The sequence below is a fragment of the Pseudopodoces humilis genome, chromosome 7, assembly GCF_049639895.1.
Source record: "Pseudopodoces humilis isolate 2021_Gansu_Grassland_sample_001 chromosome 7, ASM4963989v1, whole genome shotgun sequence".
NCBI classification, from domain to species: domain Eukaryota; kingdom Metazoa; phylum Chordata; class Aves; order Passeriformes; family Paridae; genus Pseudopodoces; species Pseudopodoces humilis.
In genome coordinates this window covers 2,947,143-2,968,564 of record NC_142206.1, presented here as the reverse complement: position 1 = coordinate 2,968,564, position 21,422 = coordinate 2,947,143, and the positions used below count along the sequence as shown (strand labels likewise).

Genomic DNA, 21,422 nt, shown 5'->3' with positions numbered 1-21,422 from the left:
GTTCATCCAACAAGAATTAGGATTTTTAACTAGTACTTTAGTTTAAAAAAATTCTTACAGTAGTGGGTTTCTAAGAGGCAACTTCTTAGATGTGGAACCCATCAAAGCAGCTTGTTCAGCGTGGATGTGAGACCACATTTATCTGAACCTGCTGCAGAAGACCAGCTTCCCAGAAGAATCTCCCTTTTCAAAACAAACAAGTAGAATAAGCACACTCCTTTCCCTCTCCACTCCAATGTACTCCAAGCTGTTGCATGTGTGCTTTGCCAGCCCAGGAAGATTTTGTAGGAAGATGTTATTTTTTCAATATAAGTTTTGTTTATATAACATGTTGTGCATAGTGAGTTAAATCACCCTCACTAGATTTGTCCTGGGCACCCTGTAAGAACCTATTCTTGCTTACCTTTAAAAGCCCCAGTTTTGACAAGGTCACTGACAGCTAAATGTCTTAAAGATTATCAGTAGGAGGGGCTTTGTTGGTAGCTGAGGTCAGTTATTAAAAGTTAAAGTTGTCTGGTGAAAAACAGGTCTATACTTGTACATCCTAAGCCTTGAAGCAGTTTCAGCTACTTTAATGAGCTACTATTGTTTTTGTTAGGCATGCTATTTAACCTGACTGATAAGAGCTCTCTTCACTTGTCAATATCACTGGATCTATCATCTTTTTAAAGCTGAAAAAGATAATCTCAAGAGAGGTACAAAACAGTGATTTGCTAAATATAATTCTACAAAATACCAGTTAGCAGAATTCACCTTCCTGAAGTATGGCCAAATGCCAAATATTGTAACTTATATGTTTGACAACTCTGGTTTGGCATGTGCTAATTAAATGCAAGTGACACAAAGTATATCCCCTCAAGCTTAGTAAACGTGGACATTAGAAAAGTATCTTTTAAATGGAATTTCAGATTATTAAAATAATCTTATAACCTGCAGCAATTTAGAGATAGATGTTTCATAGCAAGAGAAAGACACACCTTAGGTCACAGGACCACAATGTAGAACCATCTATCTGGTAAAAAAATTATCAATACTGATAGGCTGTGACAGGCTTTTGGCAGCTTTAGGGCAACCTGTCTAGACTTTGTACAGAGAAAAAAAATAAGCCATCTGTACATTACATTGTTGCAGGCTTATTCTTTCCTCTTACAGCTCTCATAATTTTAAGAAATTATACTACAAATGACCACTGGCGTTTTTCAAAGCCCTTCATGCTGTTCAATATTGTGATGTTTGAAAGTCAGGTATTGTAAATACAATATTTATAGATATGATATTTGTTACCTTATAAATTTTGTTCCTGACTTTTTATTCCTCTTCCAGTTCTAGTGCTTGTTCTGCATCCCTCTCTGGGGACACGAATGCCTATGTGCAGAGGGAGTTTTTCCTTAAGGTCACGTGGTTACATATCGATTTCTATAATTATATTTGTTTGCTTAATTTTTAAAACAAATTATATTTTTACAGTGCCTCACACATATCTGCTCTCTTTTGTTTTCTGTGCCTTAGATAAAAGCCTTAAGATTCTGTAGCTAATTCTACAACCCACGAATTTCTTTGAGAAGTAGCTACAGACAGTCCATGCACAAAGGTGTCGAGAACATCCCTTATGTATTTGGTGGCCTGTACAGTGCTGAAAAGAGCCATAAATAGGAATTGGTCTTTATCCTTGGTGTTCAGCAAGGTTGTATGTTGAACTCTGATAGTGACAATACTGCTCTTTCTCCATGACTGTTTCAGCCATGAAAGCACGCTCATGTGGAAAGACACCAATGGATAGCCATCACAATGGACTATTTTATTTATGTCCTTATCTGTAGGATCAGAAGAGCTTTTGTCCTGGAGACAATATGCATAACTTCTAGGTAAATAATCTCTTTTCCTTGTATAGTTTCACGCTTCACTAGTTACTCACCTGCTACTTAGCTGGAGAACACTCTTTGTTCCAAAAGAATCGGGGAAAGCTGCGCAGTGCCGTGTGACTTGCGGTGACTGGACCCAGAAAAGAGGCTGCAGCTGCAAGAGTCTTATTTATTTATGTGCCTTAGTAGCTGGAAGTGAAGTTCACAATGAAGGCTGCTGACCGGGCAGCTCTTTAGTGTGGAGGCTGAGACTAAAGATTTGGGCCAGGCTTGTCCTAAAAGTGATCTGAAATGTTAGTTCCTACATGTGCCGAGTGAAGGTAGTTCTTTTGGATGTGGAGGAGTTTGGAAAGATAAAGGTAACAGTAGAAAACTGACCCTAGCCATTCAAATGCTAAGTCCAAGCATTATCAGGAAAGTGTTTAATTCTGGGGTTCTGTGAAAGTGATCAGTGATCTGCTGAAGTACCTGTGCTAAATGATGTGTTTGTTTATTTACAGGAAGAAAGCTGTACTCCTTTGGTTTTGAATAGTAACTATTGAAGCCAGGGTACAATGGATGCTATCAGAAAAGCCCCATATGGATGCACTTTAGATCTTTTGAATACCACAAAAGTTTAGTGACCTAGAAATGAATCAATAAAAAGCATCCTCTATCTGACAAATTGAAGAACTGAAGGATTCTTACAGATGCATTGACTTTAACAATTCCAGATACACTGTTTGTAAAGGCTTTCTGAGACACATCTAATCCTTAGAGTACTGTAGGAGACTAGGAGGTGGTTTATATTTAGATCACTCTCCAATTCTTAATTTACTTTTTTTTACTGTAAGTTTACTCTTATGAAAATCAATTTAAGAAGAAAGGAAAGGCTTATGTTAAAATGATGTGTCCTTACACTGAATGTGTTTTTAATTTGCTAACTTGAACATTCCTTGTTGTTTTGCAAAAATATGTTTTGGAAGGGTATGGCAGTGTAAGAACCTCTCCAGCCCTGTTATATTACAAATAAATCAGTGAATCAACAAAATTAATTATAATTTTCGATAAGTCAGTTCAAAAGTTTATATCCCTGTTCTTCATTGCTTTATTTCTACAATATGTTTTAACATTTCAGCATTTAAAATAAAATTTAAGAAAAATTCTTCTTAAATGTTAGAGCCATATTTCTTCTTGGCTTAGTTAAATAATCACCAACACATTGTATGATTTCTTGTATTTATCCATGGTTTATGGAATTTCTACGTTACGTTTGACACAAAAATATTGAGTATGTTCTTTCCTTTCTAAGGAATAATTAGTATCAAAAATGATGATCCAGAAAAGCTGTCTCTATAGCTGTACACACAGACTCAAGCCATAAAACACTTGGACTAAACAAGATATTTTCTTATATTCCATTAAATGTCAGTTAAGTACGTATCAACTCAGTGTTTCTGTGCCTCAGATGGTGAAGAAGGTGAACTTTAACCTGTAGATAAAAATTGAGAACCCAAGATTTTTCATTCAGCAAGGATGATGTGAATGTTACAGCTTGAGATCCTTCCAGAATGCCTGACCAATGTTACTTCTCCTCTTTTGTTCAAAGGGAGAGAGATCTAACAAAATTGTCTCCCTCCAGTGACATCTACCACAGGGATGTGATTACAAGGGAGCCTTGGTGGTTTCTTTCAGGTAGCTCAGACATTAAAAAAAAAACCAAAACAAAAAAGTACATCTCATGCTGCCACTTTGATTTCTAGAGGTCTTTGGTTCTTAAATTGAGAGATTCCTAGATGGAGATTAGCCCATGGAAATCAATATACTGTGAATAATATATTACTGATGATAATGCAGGATGCAATAAAGCATTAATAACAAGAGAGAGACAATGTTTGAGGGGGCAGGAGCTGTCACTGTTCTGGACTCCAGTTATAAGGGACACTTACTCAGCATAGGGGTTTTATTTTCCTCTTGCAACAGTTTAAGATTTAAGCAGGCAGTATTTACAAAATATGACTTTAATACTTCAAAACCTTAGGTAGTGTCAGTTCTGCCTTTTGTTTCTGCAATGGTAGTGTTTCAGTTTTATCTAACTGAGTTTTATGTCCCCCTGAGTCTCAGATGTGGACCTGCATCCTCAGTCTCATCACTGAGTTAGTAGGAAGGCAGTTCTTCAGTGACACTATTAATGGCTTTATAAGGATGCAAGAGTAAACTGTATCTAATATTTATTTAAAAGCTCCAAATTCTCAAGTAAATTGCAGTTTGTAATTCTTTTGAAAATCCATCCTGATGAAATTTTGACAAGGAGCCCAGTACTGTCATCAGTAAGCTTTTGTCAGTCCTGTGCTTTTCATGATTCTGAACTGTCCATATTTGTCACAAGAACATTATTTTTCTTAAAAAAACTGTGTTATTGCAAGTACATCAAAGGCTAATATGGCTTCCTAAGCAGGTAAATGGTATCAAAGGTAAGTTCTGTTAATACAATCTAAATTCTTAAAACCATAAGATTCTACAACAGACTGCAGAGTGGCTAATACTAATAATAAGAGCATTATAATTATTGTATTCCCTTGGTTTATTTGGATATCCAGTTTTAGGTAATTTCCTCTCTTAGTGACTGGATTATCAAACATTTTTCTCTGTTTTGAGCTTTAGAGTAGCTTCTAGTGACTCTATCCCAAATACTGAATTTAAAAGTGAAATTTAAAAAAACAGGAAATAAGTTTTGTTTTGCCTAATATCCCTTGGAGGTTGGGGGATATCTCTTGGAGAATCAGGTTTTTTTCCAGTGGTTTTGAATACTTGTGGTTTGAATTTCTTGTTAATTTAAGCACTGAAAGTATCAGTACACATACAAGATATTAGGAGTGTAGCAGTGCAACAATACTTTCCTGTGATTTGTTTCTTAAGTTTCCCCATTGCTATTAGTTTTCTTTTTTCTTTATGGATATACACTTTCCTTTTCTCCTTCTCTCCATTGATTCATTTTAATTCTGGTACATGTCAGAGTATTTTTATTTTCCTCTACCATTTTTTGCAAGTTTGGTATGAATGACAACTTTTTTATTTTCTCTCTTTGGTGCTGTTTTTTTATTTTTAATTTTACTATTTCATATGTGTAGTTAAGAAATATTTTCCAAGCCATACAAAGAATGGATTGAGTCTTGTTGGTTCTGTATAAAAAATCTCTCTCTCTCTATTTTTCTGCCTCAGCATCCCTTTGTATTGTCTTCCAGCTTCCAGATTAAGAAATGAAAAAGTGAAACCTAATGTAGCACATTTACTTTTCTCCCCAAAAACATAAAAAAAAAATTAACACTGCTGTTGTTGGTATTTTCTGCAAATAAAGAACATCAGAGATGGTTCATCAGAGATTTCAGTTGTTATGCCCACATCCACTTCCCGTAACTTGAAGTTACGCTAAGTTTTAGTTGTAGGAATTCATTACAACTTCCTAATTCTGGTAATTTCTGACACTTTTTTGTACCAGGGAAGCTGAAGGAGATGCTGCTCTTTCTGAAGTCAGGGTTTATATTTTGATTTCAGTGGGCCAGTATTCACAATGTCTGCTAACAAATATTGTCCCACTGCTAAACTGGAAATTCATGAGTCTTTCAGTTTGTTCTGATTTTGCTCTGGTTAGGTTTCAAAAACAACTTTGCTAATGGTTTGGTTTCTTCAATATATCCATTTGGTTTTTGTAGTTTTTACAATTTTGGAAGGAGTGCAGATATAAAAATGTCTCTATTCTGAATATTACCTCTGTATAGGTTTAACATGCCAAATATGGCTAAATTTTGAAAAGGATCAGGTAACAGCTACTTTAAGCAATTTTTAAGCACTATGAATATCAATATTAACATAGTTCTCCTAAATTAAGGAACCTCTTTCCATTAATCTATAAATTCATCCATCTTCACTGATACTTCTGGGAAGCCTTGTAAGGAGTATAACATTCTTGCTGTATCCCATCCATATGTTAGAATTAAATGCCTGATTGAGAACTATTCCTCTGGCTTGAAAAATTAGAAATACAGAATTATCAAGCATAAGTTTTGGAGTCCTACTTTACCTTTGATCTCTAGTGTACATTATATACTCCAGGAGATAGACCCAAAGAGGCTTTTTATAGTGTTGTGAACCTACAGGTGGGAAATTTATCTAACTAAAATAAAATAAAATCCAACCATTCTTGTTTTCACAGAGGAGGATAAATATGGCCTTTACTCCAATTTGTTGTTCAAGTATTTTCTCGCAGAGGGAATTGTCTGTGGCCATGACCTGTTTGTTGCTTCTGCCAAAGAGCATCCTGACAAGATATTGAAGGTAAATAAGACCCATTGCTTTTGTAATGTCTTGATGAATTAAATGCATTTTAAAGTGTAGCAACAAATGGATTCGTCTTGGTGATTCATAAGAAAGTGTTGGGAAGTACAGGAGTATTTACACTAGCCAGATTTGGGAATTAAATTCAGGTCTCTATCTCCCATCTGTGGACAGTGGAGTACCATCCTCCCAAGGCCAAATCAGGCTTGGAACCTGTTTATTCTTTATTTTGGTTATGGATGAAAAGCAGACAGCCTGGCTGGCTTAGTGGAATGGTTTCAGTAAACCAAACTGCTTACAGTTTCCTCCTGCCCAGGAGGAAGAAAAGTAAAGCTGCTTCCGGTATGTTGTGGTAGAAACAGTGTACATTTTGTGTGGGTATTTATTGTAGTGTCCTATAGAAAATAACATCTTTACAATTTCCTTTACACTTACATTTCATTCTGACTCTTTTTTGTGCTAGGGAACATGGTCAACTTTGGATCAGGTCATACAGAAATGATCCCTTCAGACTGCAGTGGACTCCCAATCAAACACTGATAGTTTCTGTTATGAGAAAATTACATAAGGGAAAAAGCCTGATCAACAGTGCAAAAAATGCTGAAGTGTGAAGATAATCTTACAAAATTTCATTAAATATTTTATGTCTTTCTAAGGCTGCGTTTTCCTAATATCAGAAGTAATATCAGAAGTAACATATAATTTACTGATTACTTCTGCATCAAATGAAGTCTGGCTATTTCCTTAAGTGTCTTCAGAGACTATTTCTGGACAAAATCATTACTCTTCTGTTTTCCTGCCTAGGGATGGTAAATTTCTATGCCTTACCTATTGAATATTATCTTCAGTATTCAGGAAAAAATGTATTCTTAATGAAATTAAATTATTGTGATTGTGAAAAATCAAATTTTTAGTGATCTTGAACCTAAAGAAGGTTAATTTAAGGGTGAATTTTTTTCTTACTTGTGGTTTAGAATAAAGGTTAAAGAAATAGGTTAAAATTTAATTTTCAAGTATGAATTCCATAAGAATGTGCTATATTTTTTAATTAAGTGGTTTTAAATAACTGATAATCAAGTATTGACTCCCTGGCGATACAACACGATTATTGCAGTTGTTTTTCTCATCGAGATTGAATTATCCAAATTAGTATTTTTATTGCATTAAATTAAATTTTCTTAAAATGGAATAGCTAATGTGCATTCTATTTTCCTTTCATTCACCTTTGATTCAGTAGTTCATAGCCTGTCATGTTTTTACTGGCTCCTATTTCCCTTTATATATAATCAGACATTGTTACATACATCTGCCCTACATCTTGTGCCTCTTTGGGGTCAGTTAGTTTGATGTGCCTTATCCAGCTCTGTTTTCTGATATGGAATAATTTTCCTTCTTAATTTTCAGGGGTAGAAACTAGGCAGGAATGCTGCATTCCTCTGTTGTGACTCCATTGTGGTGCTACTATAAGAGATTATAAATGGAGGGACAATATTGCTGCAGGAAGGTCAAAGAAAACAATCTTATTTTGATTTCTTCTTCCCTCTGTGTCCTTGTGTACTCAACAATATTCTTGTCTGTGCTGTTTACTCCCACCTTGGCTATTCAACACTTCCTTTGTTTAGCAGACAAGGCACAGTAGAGTTAATTTCTCTGATTTGTATTGAGTCAGTGAAGTAACCCTCACCTTCAGGCACTTCAAGAAGACCTCTCCTGTCATAAAAATGAGCTGCTTGGGATTTGGATGACTCCACCGAGTTGGGATTTTAATATAGCATATCTGACTATTGAATAACATGGCACTTTATTTAATGAGATTAGTAATTAATTTATTTTCACTGTCTGAGTGGTCTGTATTCTTTATTGGAAAGGTAACACAGACATGATAGATATCAACCTGAATTACACATTATACTTGGGTTTTATTTTGTTAAATTCAAGTATGGATTAAGTATATTCCATAGCCAGTATCTAATGAGTTGGTGTATTTCATAAAGGAAGTTCATTAACTGTCCAGACTGTGTCCTTATTAAATGTCCATATTGTGTGGTCAGTCCATTTGCATGTCCAGTTCTCTGCCAAGAGGCCATAATTGCCCTATTCCAATTTTGTGATGTGATTGGAAGTTTCTTGAACCTATAACCAAGACAAATATTGCTGGTAGTAGGAAGGGGAAAAGACATTCTTATAGACCATAATTATCTTGAAATTGTGTATAACTAAAAGACAGGCAGAGGATAAAAAGCCCTGATCAGCTGCCTAAGATATATTATATTACCACCCACCAATTTATCCATCATCCTTTGAAAATATATTCATGCCTTTTGTAGTCAAAGCTCCTTCAGGAAACTGGCATTAAGACGTAATGCTGAAAAATTATACACCTCTGGTAAAACCTACAGAACTATATACATGCTGGTTTTTAGAAAGTATTTTAAACATTTGAGAGCATTTCTGTTCACTCTATGCTCTTCAAAAAAAAGGCAACTTTTTACTCTAAGGGCATAAATACTGGGAAGAGTATATAATATAAGAAATTACATGGTAACTTCTGTGACTGATCATAAAATAAAACTGCTTGCATTGGTAAATGGAAAATTTATTTAATAGTAAAATTACTTCAGGTTTGGCAATAAAATTCTACAACTGCCTAAACTGCCTATAAAAGAATTTCTTTACCTTTATTCGTAATTATTTTATTTAGGTTGGGGGGTAGAACTGATTCTCACAGGTTTTAATGAGAAAAAAATGGATTATTTATAGCTTATCTTGACAATAAAGATTACTCTGTTAAGTTGCTTTTCCTGTGGAGCCTGTACAAAGTGGGATGGAAGATGCTGAGCTGACAACATCAGGCTGTGTGCTGCAGTGGGCACCCTGGAGGGCAGGGATGCCATCCACAGGGGCACTGACAGCCTGAATAGGATCAGGAGAACCTCATGGAGGTCAGCAGGGCCAAGAGCCAGGTCCTGACCTGGGCTGGGGCAATGCCCAGCACAAACACAGCCTGGGCTGAGAATGGATTGGGAACAGCCCTGAGGAGAAGGGCTTGGGGTCGCTGGTTGTCAGGAAGCTCCACAGGACCCAGCAAGGTGCACTCACAGCCCAGAAAGCCAAATGTGCCCTGGGCTGCATCCAGAGCTCCGTGGGCAACAGGGCAAGGGAGGGGATCCTGCCCCTCTGCTCTGCTCAGATCCCACCTGGAGCTCTGCATCCAGCTCTGGGGACCCCAACAAAAAAGGGCACAGACCTGCTGGATTGAGTGCAGAGGAGGCCACAAAGATGCTCAGAGGGATGGAGCACCTCTCCTGTAAAGACAAACTGAGAATTTGGGTCACTGGGAGAACCTTCCAGCAGCTTTCCAGTGCCTAAAGGGGCTGCAAGGAAGCTGGAGAGGGGCTTTTCACAAGAGCAGTGTAGTGACAGAGCAAAGGGAAATTACTTTAAATTGTCAGAGGGCAGACTTAAATTGGATATTGGGAAGAAATTGTTCCCTGTGAAGGTGCTGAGGCCCTGGCACAGTTGCCCAGAGAAGCTGTGGCTGCTCCATCCCTGGAAATGTCCAAGACCAGGTTGGATGGAGCTCTGAGCAACCTGGTCCAGTGGAAGGAGTCTCTGCCCATGGCAAAGGAGTTGGAACTAGATCTTTAAGGTCCCTTCCAACACAAAACATTCTATGATTCTATGATTTGTCTTGTAAGGAAGACTTACAGGTCATTTCTTTTGCTAGAAAACAAAACAGCATCCCCTGTAGCACCACATTTAACCTGTGGGACCCTGGCCTGTGCTCTCAGTGACCATTCCATTTGGTACCTGGGGGCCTGAGGTGGAAGAGTGTGAGGTTCAGAACTGCTGTCTAGAACTGTTTTGTCATCTCTTGTGGAAAAGCTTAGCACCATGTTTGATTATTGCCTTTCAATGGAATTTCTGTTTTCAAATGGGAATTTTATAAGAGGATGCTGCTGCACTCAGCTGAGATTGCCTTTTGGAGGTTCTCTTACAAAAGAGAGAATAAAGGGTGTCACAGTGAAAGGGGAAGATGCAGCTTCCCATGGTGATGAAGTTGGGAGGGGCATGTGGGCAACTATAATGGCTGTTGAGAAAAAAACCAATAGGAACAACATAAAAAAAACCAAAAACCCCTCCGAGAACACTATTTTTGAAAGTTCCTAAGTTGAAAAATCTCTAAGAAAAAGTTAAAGTATATTTTAAAGAGCATTTTGCTTAAATATGTAATTTGGAGAAGACTAAAAAAGTTCTACCTTCAACAGAGTGGGCAGGCCTGAAGAACAGAAAGTGCTCATTTACTCTTTTCCTACTGAAGAAGTGAATATAGGAAGAACCTAGCAAAATGAACTTTTATTATTTCCATTTTATTATTATTTATTTAAAAGAACAACAGTAAAAACCATGGAGCTGCTGTATTATTGTGTGTGCAAACAATGCCTTGGAAAAAACCATAGCTGTCTACATGGACTTTTTTACTTCAGAGAAGTACATTCAGCCATGATGCTTCTATTTTTCCCTCATGGATATGATTCTAAACCATTGTTTTGTCAAAAGGAAAAATGCAAATCTGGAAGAAATTATCAGGCTGGTGGCCATTTTCAAATAGTGCTATTCTATTTTTTTGCTCTTTGCTATCTGGTATTGGGAGAGAAGCTGTATATCAATGCTTGAGGTGTTTTTTCAGTCATCTGACATTTTTAGATGCTCATAAATTAAAAACTTAATACCTCAAAAGGTAAAAATATATGTGCAAATAGGGCTTCATTCCTATTCTTTTTTTCTAATTGTATTTTTAAAATGCAGGAGCTTGCTGCAGTGATTCAGGTGCTGCATGCTGTTAAATGGTGGCACTTCATACACACAAATCCAATTACAGTTACAGAAGTGAACTTTCCTACTACCTACCTCTCTTTCTGAAGTCTTGTGCTAGCACAAAGATGAGGGTTGAGCCTAAGCCTGGCAGATGAGTTGAAAAATTTAATTTCTATATTGTGTAGTTCTTGCTCATCTGTTTACTTTTCTTACTTGCACATTGGGTAAATCTGTTTTATGTTTTTCATTGCTAAAATGCAAATATTTAATTATATTGTAATGTGCAATTTTCTCCATTATGAACTGTGTTACAATCTTGACATAGAAGTTGTAGAGGTGTGAAAGAGACATTTGAAAAAAATGTTCTTCTGTTAAAAAAGAAATAAATCTTTTTAAGCAGTACCCTCTCTGGAAACTCTAAAGCTTAAAGATTCATCTTTGTCAAAAGTTCAGACCAAACTAATAAAAAGATTTTCTAGAACTAGAGAAAATGAATGTTTGGTTTAAATTTCTGGTTTCTTATCTGCCAATCCTTGTCTATTCATTAAAGAAATTTTCTTTCATCATCTTAATTCTGAACTTACAGGTCTTTTAAGCACACATCTTAATTGTCCTTTTAAATGTGTCATAAAAGTGATAAAACCTAAATGTTTAGGTTTCAGTGTCCACCAGTATCTGTTTAACAAATCTGTTGATAACTGTGTAGAGCTGCTTTGCTCAGTTAATGAAATATTGCTTCCAGTGCTCATCTCTGAAGTTTTCATGAATAAACTATCTTTAGGCTTAGGCTAGTGCATTATACACTGCAGCAGAGTTTACAGAGTTTGGGACAAGGATACTCAGTTCCTTCACATAATTTTGCTTTCTCATTCTCTATTGTTTGTATCTGTCACATACTTAAGCATTCATTAATTGATTCAGAAAAAGATGAAATTTTAGAAAATCATCTGATTGTCTGATAGGCATCCCTGGGTCTAAATGTGAAACGCAGCCATGGTGCAAGGGAGTTACAGCAAGAGTTCTGTGTCTTTACTGTAGAGTTTACTTCTGTGTACGTGAAGTACAGAATATTTCCTCATGGGTTAAAAATATACCACTGAGAGTACTTGCATCTGGCTTTTCTTATTTCCTCAAATAGAGGAGTATTTCTTCCTGTTTCTCTTCACACAATTCTCGTTTACCCTGGCCTGACACCCATTAGGTCTTTCTGAATGTCAAAGAAAAATTTCTGTAGACCAGCCTTACCTGGAGATGGAAATAAGTTGTAGTCTAAGGACTGCTGAAAGAAAAAAAAAAATCTGTATCCATTCATTTATGTTGTTTAACAATGCACCTTGTATTCACAAGTATTTATAATCAAAATGGAATCCTCCCCCTGTTTTGGGAGTAGGGCCCTTTAAACTGACATTTATATATTACATTGTTGAAAAGAAAATATTTACCTTTCCTGACTTACCATCTGGTGTCCTTTAAATACTAAAAATGAACAGGATGAAAACCAGCCTTAAATTCATGTGAATTTAAGCTATTTAAATATTGTTATTACAGATCAACAGTGAATTGTACTCCCTTAAGTATTTTTTTATTTCATGTCTTTTATCATATTTTTGATAATAACTGCACTTCAAAATAGTTGCATAAACCCATGTGAAAACCAGATTTATTGATACATAAATAGATACTGTTTTAAATTCTTAAGTGCTATTAATTATACAGTTATTGAAACCCGTAAGGATCAAAGGATTTTATATAAGAGGGATTTCACATACAGCTTGGATTATGTTGCTAAATAATAGCACAGTAGTACTTCTTTAGAATTGTAAAATAGCTTAGAGAGGAGTATGATGCCTATAGTTGGTGTAATGCATTGGTAATTAAGAGGGTGTGAGGTTAAGCTTCATTAACTGCTGTGGGATTGTATCTTGGATTTTATTATCCCCTAGAGAGCATAAGGAGTGAGAGAGGTCAAACTGTTAGAATCTGATTTTGCTTCGTGCATCTGCCAAAACAAGGCAGGCGAAGTAATGTGGCAGCAAACACAGAAGGACCTGGATTGCTGGCAGATACAGGTCATCCACCAGTTTATTGCAAAGATAAAAGGTTTATTACTGAAATAAATTATTCCGTCTTTGCAGTAAAACCTTCATAGCTTGGTTTGCAGGAAATGAAATTATTTTAATTGCCTTGTCATTTACTATGACTGCTTCAGAAAACCAACTTTTTTTCTCCCAAACTTTTTTTTAATTTATTTTTATTTTAAAAAAACAACAAGCTTCCTTCTCTCCAGCCAAACTGCCCTTAATAACTTTAGCACTTGTCTGCCTTTTTGTGTGTTCATGCTGCATAGCAAAGACTTGTATTTTAGTTGACCCCAAGAAATGCTGTATGGTTTTGGGTTTTTTTTATTTTAACTAATGCACTGCTACATGCTTTGTTTTTTTACATACCTTATGAAAGATTTGTCTTTTTTTAGCCTGGGAGAATGTAACAGTTCTCAGAAGTTGACACACTGATGCCACAAAATTGTCAGTCCCAAAGCTTTTCTAAGCTCTATGATGTGGGAGCTGAGATATTTTTCAGCAGGAATAGATTAAATAGAGAGATTATGGGCTGATTGCCCAACTCTCCTTTTTTAGGTCCATTGTTAGATAACATTTTTATTTCCAAATTCTGGGTGAAGTTTTGTAGATGAATTCTACATATTTTGGTAATACTATGTTCTTCTGAAATTCTGATTTTGCTTCCAAGAACATAAATTCATTAAATCCTAAATGATGTAGTTCTTGGACAGTAATGCAACTTTTCACGATGCTGAGGAGTTGTGAAGTACAGATCCAAACATCCAGCCTTTATTTTTGAGGATATATCTGTGTAAAGACAAATGGAGACTCTCACACTGAGGTTTTCTGTGTCACTCAAGCATGGTCAGGTTTGAAAACAATTATTTTCTTGAAAGAAACAAGAGCATTTAATTACCAGTGTCAGAAGAAGGGAAAGCCTTTTATTCCAATTTTAGTTACTGTGAAGAATAAAAGCAGATATGAAGAAAAGAAGAAATGCATGGATCATTTCAATATTTTCAATATTGCCCATAAAATAAGTTGATACAACCTTTCTCTGGCTGTATTTCTCCCCAGTCCCAAGCCTACAACACAATTTTAAGCTCTCTCCAAATGTCCTTATACAAAGTTCTAGTTAAAAAGTTAATTTTAATTTTGAATTAAGGACTGACATACATGAATCAGTACATCCTAATGAAAAACAGTGACCATTGTGTTGAGTCTTCAGGCAGGCTGATGAAGGCATGTTGGCTTCTAGTGAACACAGACATCCCTTCAAACTGTGCCTGCATGTTCTGCCTCTCTTTCATACAGTTTGGTGAAAATTGAGGGTATTTGAAGCTGGAATAACAGTGATAAAGTTGAGGATGCAAATCTGGAGGTAAACAATCTTTATTAGCTCTGCTTGCTATTTTTTATATAGAATTTAATGAAATTACAGACATACTTTGACCCTCAATAGGATTGGAATTTCTTTTCCCCCTATTTGTGCATCTTGGAATATATTTAACAGGTTGTGCTCAGGCAGTTGGTTTTCAAAATATCCAAAGGCAGAGCACCTACTCCAGCCTGCAGATTATTATGTACAAAGCCTCCTCAGAGGCCATGTAGTTCACAACCACCACATTTAAGATTATGATTCAGAATATGCTTGCTTTAGAGCAGAGTGTTGGCCACAAAAATTTGGTGGCTGTGAGATGTAGTAGCCCCAGAAATGTGTTAAATCTCAGTGTCCCTTGATTCTTGCTCAGGGACAAGAACCTGGCACATCTGAGAAACATCTGAACATAGTAGTTATTAGGCAAAGGCATTTTGGAAAAGCAGCTTAGGATGCAAGAGTTGTTCTTGGTCTCAGAGAGTTCTTTGAGTGCTCCTGGGACCGCAAGGGACCAGGCAGCATAAACCAGACCTAAGCTGATGCTTGTGCTCACTGCTCATGATGGAGTCGTGGCTTTCTCGTGGTGCTTTGTGTGAATTTAGTCATGTTTAAATCACTTTCTATTGTCAGAAGTTGTTTTTTATTCCATCAAAATAAAAACTATTGTGTTAGAAATTAAAAGCAAGCTATGTTGGCCAAAAAAAAAAAAAAAAAAAAAAAAAAAGGCTGTTTCAGAAGTATACTAAGATGGATTTTCATCTCTGGCAACCAAAATCTTTCATCAGCTTCAGGTGAAACCATTTTTCCTTGATCTCTTAATCTGTTTTGTTCTTAGCAGTGGTTAAGACACACCACAGTGCCTAATTGTGTTGCACTGATAGTGTGTGTGTGTGATTGTTTTGGAGTGACTTTCTGGGGTGGCAGCAGCTGGGATTTGTGGTGTCTCCCTGCCACAGAGGGCCATGGAAGAAGGTTTTGTCCTCTGACTGGAAGGCAGGAACTTTTTCTCAGTGTTACATTTAAGCAGCTTATACTTTATCAATAATACTTGGAGAACCTATTATTGTCTTGGCCTCTGTTCTTTTTTCAGCATAAAATATATTTGATGTGTAAAATACACATAAATTTATGTAGTTAATGTCTCAAATTTGACTTTCCCAATTACTACATAAAAACAATGAACCAGCAGCACAAATGATAGGCATTTGCAGTCATTCTATGGGAGAAAAATATTAAATAGCTTTAAGAAATATTGCTGCTGTTTTCCTCTTTACCTCCAGGAAGGAGAATTGTACAATATGACTTTTCCTGGCTTTTGATTTTACAGATGATGTGAAAGCTGCCCAATAACATTACAGCAGGGTGAGGTAGCAAATTCTTCTTTTAGTGGTGGTGTCTGAGGGCAAGCTCAGGGAGTTTGATGAAATGTTCAAGCAAGATTTCATGAGCTCTGGCAGGTGCTTGTTTTCAGAAAAAAACACAGATTATCCACCACAACAAAAAGTTACCTGGGAGCAAGTTGACCTGGGAATGTTGTTTGGGCCTCCAAATTACTTCTTTGCAAAACTTTTTTAAATGAAAGTTGGTTTGGTTTTGGCGTTTTTTTTACTATTAACTGAGGAATATTTTGAGATGATCAAGTCTCAGCAGCTCTTCACTGAAAAAGAAAGACCTTTTTATGATAGGTAGTTTAAATCTATGAATAACTGTATGAGGAAATTTAATCTGTACAATGGTTTAACTGTTCAGTATGGGTTTTCAAAATAACACTTCAACTGGAAAATAAAATTGATTAGATCTTTTGAGGATAGCTGAGTTATAAAATTAAAAATTCAAAGTAGCATCTTTTTTTTGTTTTTTTTTTTTTTAGAAAAATACTTTATATAATGCTTTTAGAAGTGAATGCAAATGATTTGTGTCTGCATTTATGTGAAATGCATCAGGGTGCTTGTCAGCTCAACTTTGTACTTATACTTTCTCAGAACCTTTCAGTACAGTGTTCTGTTTTCATTTTGTCCTATTTGTCAGACTGTCAGAAATCTTTGATTTGAAAGCTTTCTTCCCTGCTTTCTTGCTGGGTAGATGTCATGGAACTCTTGACTAAAGTAATTTTTTTTTTTTTTATTTTTTTTTACTAAAACAGCTGTAAATCTGTAAATTTAAAGAAAACTGTAAATACTAAATCAAAATTTTCATCTTATAGCTTTCCTACCCAGAAAGCCTAATTTTAACAACCATAGTAATGAGTTTACTTTATGCAAGTGTATTTTTTAAGGTGTAAGAAATCTGAAAATATAACTGTACACAATCATTCTCATGAACAGTCATTATCAGGCTTTTACAGTTCATTTGTAAAAGCAAAAGAAATAAAATAGCTTGCTCAAAGGTGTGCTTTGTGTCTTTTGCTGAGCTGTTGAAACACATAGATACAGTTGTTCTATTTCTGCAACTTTATTAAGTTATAAAAGTTTTCATAACTTCCATTGCCTGCTGCCTCAGAGAGTTTAGTGGCCAACACCTGAAAGAGACAGAAGCAACTATCTGAAATCTCTCTTTTTTTTCCAATAACTATAGATGCCATGTTAATTTATGCAAAAGAAACAAAGCATGTATTGTTTGTAAGCTTATGTGTAACACCATATACAGGTTTTCTCTCCTGTGTTCTTTAATATTAAATAAGTGTAACACTACACCCGAAATGGATGTGTTTAAACCCAAAATGGATGTGTTTAAACCCAAAATGGATGTGTTTAAGCCCTGCCTATGGGCAGTGATTGATGTGTGTCCCATCCTTGAATCGAGATTCTTCTAAAGTTTTCAAATCTGCTTTTATATGTCTCTAATAGAGATACTGGCTAGCTCTGTGTGGGTTTAAACCTTGAGGCATATCACAGTGCTTCCTCAAGAGTCTTTGCTCAATGAAAACACAGTTTACACCTAAGTTTTGTCCTGTTTTAAGCAGACAGAGATTCTGTGCCATCCAGCTTACAGGGATGAGTGTGATAAAGTTGGATCAGAAAACTTCATTGCACTTTATTTCTCTGGTAGGTGTAGAAGCCCATTGCTTGAATTCTGAATTCATCATGTGCTGTTTGCTTTTTCAGCAGTGCAGCAAAGGCAGAAAGTGTACATTAGAAACTTCAAAAAAATCCAGAATTAAGTATTCCCCCCTTCTTTTCCTGTGTTTGTGTCCATGAGATATCCATCTTGGGTAGATATCATGCCTAATGGTTAGCAGAAGAGAAAATTCAAACCATCCTGTTAGAGTGGCTTTCAGCTGGTGTCTCTAGGGTGTTGTGGTCATTTGGATACTTCTGAAAGATTTACAGGAGCTGACAAAGATCTTATGTTGAAATAGGCTTAAATTTGCTGTTCAGGGAACTTGCCTGCTCTCATCAATGGAGTAATTTAGGAGATCAACATTTAAAGAAAGATTACAAAAAAAGGAATATGGGTTCTGCTCAAGATGAAGTAGAGCATAAAATGCGATATTTCCATTCTGCATTCTTTCTTTTACTTCTAGAATTCATTTTTCCAATAACAATTGCACGGGGTTTTTTTCCTGCTCAGTATTAGTGGAGACAGTCTTTCCAAAGAGTTATTTTAATCAGGCTTTGTTACAGATTTTACAGCTTCCCATTATACTCAGATAACTGTATGATCTATCTGGAGGGGGGTGTGGATAAAAATCTGAGCTGCCATTTCTACTGTAGATAGCTGACATTCTTTTGCTTTTTACCTGTAGGAACTTCCAGCCCCTTTGCTTGATGATACCTATGGGAAGGAATTGGGAGATGAAGCAGCAGCTAAGTCTGAGGATTCTCAGGATTCTATGAAAATAGCCTGGCGCTATCAAAATTTACCAAAAATGGAGGTAACAGCTATTTTCTGCTTTCCTCTTGCACTCAAAATTAATTTGAGAAGCAAATTATTTTCAGTAGCATCTAGACAACAGAACTCCTAATGGGTATTGTTACGGGATTGCCTCTTGAGGGAAAACAACACCACTGAATGTTTTAATTACTGGTGATACAAAAAGAGAGGGAGTTTGAGGGTTTGCAGGTACTCTAAAACTCAGTATAGGCAATATTAATTCTAAAATAAAAAAAACCATTTAAGTTCCATGTGATTTTTCAATGAGTATTATTAAATTGAGTCAGCTTTTTATGAAAGTTTGGATAATGTGCTCACTACAAACTTGGCCCAAATTTAGTTGTACACAAATTACTTAAGTAGGTTTAATCAGCACGACTTACTAGGTGTCTGCAGTGAAAGTAGTGTGTTGAAGCAAGCTGTTGACCTGCTTATCCATGTGCATAACAACTAAAGCAAGCACTTGAGATTATATCAGCTTCACTGTCACTGGAAACTAATCACTGTGCAGGGACAATGTAAGAAAGAAGCTCAGTGGTCAGTCTTTCAGAGTTTACAGTTGTTAGTGTTTTGTGAATAATCAATCCCCCATGGCTGGTGACTTTCTTACTTTCTTATTTAATCCAGTGGCACATCCAATCTTTAACAAAATTACAGCATTTCTGACAATTCAGAATAAAATCCTGGTTTTGTTTATACATTTTAGTGTGAATTTTTAAATTCTGGTTTAGATGTAGTCATACCTGCCTAGGAAGTTCAGCTGTATTCTTAAAAACATAATTGGAATGTGACAAAATGATCTTACAAGGCTTGGCATGTTTGGTTTTCTGTGAAATTGCACAGACATGGCTATATAGTTGTGTCAGAAAAGACTTATATATGGTGACATGCCAAATCAAACAGCCTCCAGGGTAATCATATAATCTCATCAATTTTATTATTGTGGAGCTTGCTGTGCCACTCTGAACCATCCCCAAAATAATTTGTCTGTTTTAAAATCTAGCAGAGTTCCTTGTACATTGATATGAAAACAATTGAATGTTGTTAAGAAATTGTATTCTGATGTTCTAAAAAATAAAAAAATAATTTAAAAAAATTTGGTTGGGTGTGCATTCATCTTCTTTAATTTCATAGCATTAAACACTTCTTCCACTAACGTAATATTTCTTGAAAATGCGTGCCCTTGATTATTGCAAATTGATTATACAAGATGGAATAAGATGGTCAGTCTTTTGGGGAGAGTTTCCCTTGTTATTGTTGCTTTTTGAATGGGATGTTGATCATTCTCAATGTTTGAGGTACAATATTTTTGTGTGTATGTTAAATTTATTCAAAAATTAACATACACAAAAGTATCAGTCTTAAACTACCTATACTTAAAATTCCTCAGGACATTTTAATTGGTGAAAAATTGGTTTGAAATTGATATTTTTCGATATTTTGTACTGAAGTTATCAAAAAATTTTGACTGTGTTCTATATTAATTGGATTGGTGATTATACTCCATTGAGGAAAAATCTGATACTGCCTTGCTACCCATAACAATACATTTAGTTAAATTTAATTTAATAATTTAATGAACAACTTTGGTTGTGATTCCTTCTTTCAATGCTCCTTTGCTGGTAAAAACCAATGTTGAATAAAATTTCAAGGCATATTTTCCAAACTGATTGAACAAATATGCCAGTGCATTTTCCAAAACTAATGTCAAGTAGTTTCAACTGTGAAAGAGAAAAATTAGATTTTTTTGCTAGAACTCTAACCATGGTAGCAGAAATTTTTCTGTCCATTCTCTGGCTAAACACAGAGCAAGAATGCTGAGCAAAAGATGTCTTTGTGGTATTTTTGATGGTTAATTTGGTCACTGTGTAACAATAGGTTTTGATGGGTAGTTCAGATATTCCCTTTCCATTTATTAGACCCTGTTTAGATTAACCAGGTACATCATTTTTGTTCTAATGCATGGTATTTGTATTAGTGCACTTCACAGCTGTCACAGTTTTCTCTCTACATATTGCACATACCTTGCATCAGAGAAAAATAGAAGATTTATAAGAAATCTGTTGGAGTGAAAGGCCCTGTTATGCTTGATGTGCCTTTACCAGTTTGTTACTTACATCTGTATCAGAGGTGAATTTAATTTAAACGTTTGATTATATGGAGAGCCTGATTTGCAATGCAAGACAGTGTGAATTTTTCTTCTTCTTTTTTTTTTTTTTTTTGAATGAACTGCTTATGTTCTTGGGGCAATATATAAACTGTCACAGCATGAAATCAATTTTCTGCCTTGATTCATCCTAAATCTGAGATTTCTAGCACATTAGTATTGCAATTAGAAACATTAACAGCAGACGGTCGCATGAAAGCGCGCTCTGCTCGCTGACAATTTAGCGTATTTCTCCTTGTGCAAAACAGGAATCTGGGAAAGAGCTGGCCTGAGCCTCCAGCCCACTGATAAATTCATCAGCTCAAACTTGAGAGGGATGGCGAGTGTGTGCTGGGCGCTGTGCTAAGGCAGATTATTCATGCTTACTTGATTCAGGTAGGCTTTCCGCGAGCTTCCCGCTAAGCCTGGGAATGCGGGACACTGAGGCCTATTCAGGGCTCTCTGACATGGACCCAGCTTTTATGGCTTTTATGGGGGTTTATTAGTGCCAAATCCCAGGCTCCACCCAGTTTGTAGGCGCTGTGCTCATTCTTTGGAACCAAGAGAGGTTATCACCTACCTTAATCCATGCAGCGGGGTGGATTAAGGACACCAATGTGCCTCAGGATTCTCAAAGAGGATCCTGGAAACTTCTTGTTTCTTCTTTTTTGCTGTCTTTACTAAACTCTATTGGGCCTCACTAAGGATTTGCATCTGAAATGGGCAACCTGGAGCTTTTCTCAATGAAGACATCAGATCAAAGTTCAGTTAGTCAAGGCCTTTCTAAAACATTAAGGGGGCTTGGAAGTACACAATAAAAAGATGAGCTCTGGCAGAGATTGCAGTAAAAACATTCTGATCTGTAATCCGGATAAAGAATAGATTATAGGCCAAAGAACAGCCCCTGTTTAAATTGCTTTCAGAATCCTTGTTTTGAGTAAAGTTACATTTTACAATAAAAATATTTAAAT

The 21,422-nt window shown here is 36.0% G+C and overlaps 1 protein-coding gene across 1 annotated transcript in view; it reads left to right on the top strand.

Moving 5' to 3' along the window:
- Nucleotides 1–21,422, top strand: part of ELP4 (elongator acetyltransferase complex subunit 4) — a 136,392-nt gene that overhangs the window by 7,829 nt on the left and 107,141 nt on the right. Inside the window, exons 3-4 of the mRNA XM_005530288.3 lie at nt 6,055–6,176; nt 18,178–18,306. Of these exons, the coding sequence (XP_005530345.2) occupies nt 6,055–6,176; nt 18,178–18,306 (251 nt within the window). The remainder of the gene's footprint in view (nt 1–6,054; nt 6,177–18,177; nt 18,307–21,422) is intronic.